General features: G+C 41.5%; 1 protein-coding gene across 1 annotated transcript; it reads right to left on the reverse strand.

Moving 5' to 3' along the window:
* Window positions 1-1,084: 1,084 nt before the first annotated feature.
* LOC130521051 (zinc-alpha-2-glycoprotein-like) lies at window positions 1,085-6,226 on the reverse strand. Its single transcript, XM_057024709.1, has 6 exons — window positions 5,987-6,226; window positions 3,884-4,120; window positions 3,550-3,810; window positions 3,071-3,331; window positions 2,222-2,350; window positions 1,085-2,097 (listed from the first exon to the last, which is right to left on the reverse strand). The coding sequence occupies exons 1-6, from the start codon at window positions 6,033-6,035 to the stop codon at window positions 1,982-1,984; spliced, it is 1,053 nt and encodes a 350-aa protein (XP_056880689.1). The 5' UTR covers window positions 6,036-6,226; the 3' UTR covers window positions 1,085-1,981.
* Between the last annotated feature and the right edge of the window lie 236 nt (window positions 6,227-6,462).

A 6,462-nucleotide genomic window follows, 5' to 3' on the forward strand; every position in this document is an offset into this window, starting at 1 on the left:
CATAGAGAAATAGATCCACAAAGTCTTTATTTTCGCTTCATAACTTCCCTTTTCATTTACTTCCAGGAGTTTATTACAGCATGTTCTTTGCTATTAAAGACTTGCCAACACATCACAGCCACAGGTGTTTATCAGGGCGGCTGTTTTACAGCCAGCATAGAGCAGGTTCAGTAATGGGGGGACAGAACGGTTAAAAAGGCTCATACAGAGAGAATCATTTTGGATACACACAGAGCAGAACGATACCCAGATCTAAAGGGTTATGGTTAGGGTTGATTCCTTCCCTTTTAGCTGATCGAGGTTGGATCCAGTTTCTGGCTTAGTCTTTAAAATAGTTTGCGTGCCTGTAAAATAACTGTGGGAATATAATTACCTTTATTTAACACACTTCTGTTGTCTCTCCTATGGTTTTTCCCCTATTCCATATTTAGATTTATTTGTCAGTTTTTGACCTGTGAAACAACTTTGTATCTTTTTAAATGAGCCGTATAAATAAGATTGAGGTTGAGCTCTTTAAGCGTACAAGGTCCAGCCTATTCCATTACCTTAAAATATATTACTCACCACATTCTGCTGCTAGCAGGTAGATCCACAAAACCAAAAGACCTCTCTTCACGTTCCTGTGGCTGATAATCTCCCAAGTATATAGACTTTAGCTAATTCTCCAGGACGGCAAGAATATTTGTCATCGAAGTTCTCGGCTTGTTCTCAACAGGTCAGTGTCGTATCCACAGCGGTGGGGAAGTGAAGGGTGTGTCAAAAAGAACATGCACTTTGCCAGCAGATGTTAATGTTCAACCAAGTCTCAAAGTTTACAATATAAACTTTAAGTGGGAAGGCAGAGGAAACAAAAGGGAGGACCTAAAATCTGAGAAGTTCAAACTGGCAAATATAATCTTACATGGGAATCAATCAGGGAACAAAAACCCAAGAGGGCGATTGTGGCAAAGGTGGGAGATGAAATGAAGTTGTTGCTGAAAACCCTAATCTGGGGAGTTTTGTCCCAGGAATAGTTCTGGTGAACCAGGTGTGTGTTAAAAAAAATGGTCCAATGTTTCAGCTCACCAAAAGGCACGAGACAGTGTTTCAGAATTTTAGGAAAACCTTTTTTATGACCATGTTTCGCATTAAACTTCTCAGGGTTACCAAAAATGGCCAGAATAGAGGTGGCAGAGGCTGGTGTAGCAGCGCTCGAGGGGAGGGAAGTGAGAGGAAGTGGTGTTTTCAGTCTACAGGGAGGCAATCACCACGTTGATGGGGGCATGAACACGCTGTGACTGGAAGCAATATTATCAATCCCACTATAGCAATGCTAAAATGCACATCCACAGTGTATCCAACGTGCACACACAGTTCTCTGCTGTACAACACAGTAAAACTGGTATTTTGAAATGGGGACCTGATTTTGTTTTGAAGTCAACAGACACACAGGCATCATAGGAACAAAAACACACACTTGGAAGGTCTAAAGCACATGATGGGGACTTCAGGGAGACAATTTGAACAATTTGGTTTTCATATAGTGGCTCAGGCTAATTGCCAGCATATTAGTACACTGTGCAAAGCTCACAGGTTAAGTCACTCAAACACACCATCAGACAAACCCCAGTGCCCCCTCCTGGACAGTGTCTTACAGGTCCCCAGGGGAGTGACGGGCTGTGCCTGGGTGCTGCCTATTAAATGGCACAGTCCCCGTCTCTCTGTCTCTCTCAGCGGGACGTCCCGGTTGCTGGCTGTGCTGACAGTCTCCGCTTCTATTCTGTTATTTCCCTGGACATTCCTCCAAGCCATCGTTTGTAGATTGCTGTTTGCTAGTGATTTTGTTAGCACTGAAGCCTCATCTGTTTCACTTTCAACAGTCAGTGAAGGTTAGAGCAGCGTCCAAAATCTGCAGAGGTGCACCTTCAATATGGGGAGTAAAATATTCCGTCTGATAGATGTTATTTCTGTTTGAATCTCTGGTGGATAAAATCCTCTTCAATTAATCTTTGGGTCTTGTAATGGTTTCCTGAAGGGACATTCTTAGGTTTTCTTTCTCAGTTTCTGTCATGCTTTCTGGAATTCTCTTTTTCATTCTTCTTTTGATCTTCTTATTGTCTGTGGTGAAATGAAATGGAAGCACAATTAATAGATGCTGTCAGGTGTAAGCCTTCAGAAACTTGTTGATCTGTTCATAACAATAGACTGACATAAATGTTTCAACAAAAGTAGTGAAACGTACGTTTGAGCACCACTGCTATTATGCAGATTAGAAGAAAAACACATGAAAATGAAACAATGGTCAAAATTTTCCACAATGGCCAATTAACAGTAGCATAAAGAATTTCTCTTCCATCAAGTGTGTTTCCATCTGAAATGAAAGGGAAAATCCATCATTATTAATTAAAACACAGTAATAAAAATAATAATTATGACTGTAAACTAATAATGTTGATGCTGACAAATGTAGCTGACACAATTTACACTATTGAAGCAGTTACATTTGTTATTTTCACACAGCTCAAGTCCAGTATTTCTCAAATCAGATGTTTCAAAACACCTCAATCATTTGAAACTTGAACACAAAGTTAAATTTCTAGCCTGTATTGTTTTGACTCAATAACCAATAATAATAATAATAATAATAATAATAATAATAATAATAATAATAATATAATAGAATCTTTCTGTGCCAAAACCATAGAAAGGTGAGCGCTGAGCTGCTGCAGCGCCCCCTGCTGGCAGAGGGTGGTTCTGTACATTCCACTGCCTGCACCAAATTGTAACTCTGTAGTAGCTCGTTTCTTTCTGGAAACATGTGAAGCACGTTAAATGTTGTTAATTAAATGGGAAGAAAAAAAACTGTGTTGAGACCGAAAAATCTCTAAAATAAGTTTCAACAGCATCGAAACAGCCAGAAAAGACCAGAGAATCACCAGGAACGTTTCAGAGCTTCTTCATGAGGGACTTTTACCAGAGTACCCAACACACCAGAACCCCCCAGCAACAATAAGATCCCACTGGCCTGTGTGCAGCCTGGATCATGACTCAATAACAATCATGCAGCAGTATGTAAATGTAAAGTTCTCACCCCACATGACAGTGATGGTTCTGTCTTCTGTTTGGACAACACAGCCATAGATGTTGGGGTGGATCAGGGGGACCTCAGCTGTCAGGATGAGGATCACTGATCCATCCCCAGAAGGCAACGGGCCAGTTACAGTGATCCAGTTTGCCTTGGTGGCCCCGTCTTCAGTCAGAGACACTGAACGCACTGATTTGTCAGTACTGGTGACGTGGCACTTCAGCAATGCCCTGGTTAAATCAACAGGGTTGGCAAACACACGGAGATCTGCAGGAGGATAGAAAAGGTGATGATCAGGGTGGGACCAGCCAGGGGAAGAAAAGATACTTTTGTATGTGTTCAGGTTAATTCCTGAATTATGTCCAATGAGCCAAATCTGTGTGGTTGTTAGATTTTACATGCTATGTCGTAAAAAACAGGTATTTCATGAATCTGTGTAAGTCCTCACAAAGATACAAGTACAAATATATGTGTGTGTTATTCACCTGTTCTTTTTTCCGCTTCTCTTAATTTGATCTGATGGATCATTTCTGGACATTCTTCATTGATGAATTGTCCAAAGAAATGGTTCCGAGTCTCATAGCTGTTCCACGAATCTTTAATAATTTCTGCAGAAGGAGACAGGGCTTTCCATTTCTGAGCTCCAGCATCAAACTGAATGAAACCCTCTCCATTCACTGCCCAGTTGTCAAAAGCAGATTCAAGCCTCTCGTCTGACATGATGCAGCCACGCCGCCGCTGAACATCTACAAGGATTATTTTTCTCTTTAGTTAAAGGTTTTAATTCCTAATTACAAAGCAAATGTGCTACAAACTTACTCCGTGTGTGATTGATGAATTTAGAAATCGCTTTGAGAGCATCAAAAACATCATAAAATGCTGCTGTGCAGGTCCCAGGTAAGTTGTGGGATTCCAGGACGGGTTTGAAGTGTTCTTGTTGTGTCCCACTGTCACAGTGAGAGATCACAACTCCATCAAACTCTGTAACTTGTTCAAAATGGAGCCCAGATCCAGGCTGAACACGTCCTGTAGACAAGAACTCAAGAGAATGGGAACCTGAAACACACAAACAAATGGAGTCAAAACTCTGGACCCTCACAGTGGGATCAGCGGTTCTGACAAAAATAATCATGTTATAAATTGATCCCAATCTCAGGTCTTGTCAAATTAATATTGAAAGATGTAGACAGTTTAATATTATGGTTAATTATTTTAAACCTTAAGCTGTGAGTCGTATCTGCTCAAATTGGTGGACGGTATCAAAAAAGCTAAAATATCTCTTTGATCATCATCATTGATCCTCTTTGAGCCAGACCACCACATGTCAGGATAAAAACCCACATCTCATCTCCTCTCATCCTGATCACCAGAACTCCTCAGGGCTGCTTCCTCGTTCCCCTACTATAATCCCTCTTCACAAACACTCAACTGGACAAAACACCACTAAAAACAAACAACCAGAATGAAAAACAGCCTCTTTCCACAAGCTGTGAAGGAAACATGGAGCAGCAGGATGAGAAACAGGTCAAAAGACCCAACAATAACCCAAAATATCATAATAGGTTCCTCATAAACTGAATATAAACAAGGTTTACTACAGTACCTGAACAGGCACCAATAAGAAAAGAGGTTTAATCTCCACTCTCTTCGTACTCTGTGTGCAGGCATCAAAATCAAAGCAAATCCTCAGATAGTCAACAACTAAAAAATACATCTGTGTTTGGACAGTTACCTGCAACTTTCATGCCTGTGATATTAAAGTGCACACACACACACAACACACACACACACACACACACAGGGCAGAGGTACTTCAGCAGCGGTTTTATAAACAGGAAGTCTCAGTGTGCAGTACTGCTGCGCCCCCTAACGGCTCAGTCAGGAACAGTCCGACACACTGGAATCGAAAGCACTGCGCAAGCCACGTTCGGTGTGGCTTCTTCCCCCCTCCCCTCAGGCAGGAGACTACGGTCCATTCGGACCAAAACCTCCCGCTACATGAACAGCTTCTTCCCCTCTGCCATCAGGCTGCTGAACATGTGAGAAGAATTATTGTTGTTATTACTATTATCGTTTCAATGCTATAGTAAGTACAGTAAGTAGATTTAGAATGTTTAATCAAAAGGAATGTATGAGTGTTTGAACCAAGTATGGAAGCTGTTAGGTACCCAGCACTGAGAGGTATCATGTTCAAGGACACGGGGAAGTCGGAGAAAGAATCATGAGGTCAGATTGACATAAATGTTGTGTGCACCAAATAAAAGAGGAGAGCGAGCAGCAGACGGGCGGAGTTGAGAGAGGAAGCTTGAACTGCTCGTCAGTTCTCCTTTGCAAGGCCTCCTGTTGTTTGTGTGGTTGATCTGAGTCTAGAGAACGAACAGCGCGGGTGACCCAACATCACCCTCACAAACACCAAGTGACTTATCACTTAAGCACCATGTACAGCAGCCAGTCGGACTCACGAACAATACATTACTCCTGCATTGACCTGCACTATTTCTTACTATTTATGTATATACTGTATATATGTATTATTTTATTTATCTTATTCTAGTGTTGTCTTCTTTATGTTGAATGTCGCAGCGTCACACCAAGACAAATTCCTAGCTTGTGAAATACTGTGTATTAAATGAACAATGGCAATAAACATGATTCTGCTTCCATGTTTTCGTTTCAAATAGTGTCACTGCCCAAATATCTTCAAGTATTTCACCAGCTTCCTGGTGCATTATTCGCTATTCATGTTTTTATTGCAGAGCTAAACAAAAACAAAGGACGTTTTTGAATGTTCTTGAAAAGTCGATTGTCTATTTCTTCACACAGCGCTCAGAACGTGTGTGTACGTCTCCAAGAGAAGAAACCCAGTCCAGTTGACATAGAAAACTACCTTGGGTGTGTGTAAAGAAAGTTTCCTCAACTTACCGCATTCTGCCGCTAGGAGCAGGATCCAAAACAGAAGACAAATGTTCATCTTCCTAAATGAAGGTCGCTAAACACTTGTTGTCCTAAGATGAAACAGTCTGGAAGAACCATGACGAGGGTTCTTTGTGATAAAGACCGATTATTGTAAAAGCGGGTCTCAAACTAGACGAGTGTCGCAGGAGTTTTTATTGCGCGTGACAGTCGCAGTTCAATAAGAGCTGGACCCCGCATTGTGGGCGGAGCCTTCGTTCAGCACCAGGAAATACCCGTCATCGAGGTGACGTCAGGGTCCAAACACGTGATTCACTGACACCGCCTCGTCAAGATTCGGACAGGTTGAGATTTAAGCACATAAACTCCTGATAACCGCATTTTAAAAATTAACAGTTTGTGTGTAGTTGTAGTACGTAGTAGGTGTACTGTAGGTGTAATGCACAAAAGCAAAGTTTCATACCCAACAGTAACTTACTATAGCT

The sequence above is a fragment of the Takifugu flavidus genome, unplaced genomic scaffold (genome assembly GCF_003711565.1).
Source record: "Takifugu flavidus isolate HTHZ2018 unplaced genomic scaffold, ASM371156v2 ctg664, whole genome shotgun sequence".
Lineage (NCBI taxonomy): Eukaryota > Metazoa > Chordata > Actinopteri > Tetraodontiformes > Tetraodontidae > Takifugu > Takifugu flavidus.

Excerpts from the sequence above, each read along its gene's own strand:
- LOC130521051 (XM_057024709.1), bottom strand. The coding sequence starts at position 6,035 with ATGAACATTTGTCTTCTGTTTTGGATCCTGCTCCTAGCGGCAGAATGC. Across the intron at positions 4,121-5,986 it reads GCTCCTAGCGGCAGAATGCG|GTTCCCATTCTCTTGAGTTC; the intron begins GTAAGTTGAGGA and ends TGTGTGTTTCAG. Across the intron at positions 3,332-3,549 it reads AGAAGCGGAAAAAAGAACAG|ATCTCCGTGTGTTTGCCAAC; the intron begins GTGAATAACACA and ends ATCCTCCTGCAG.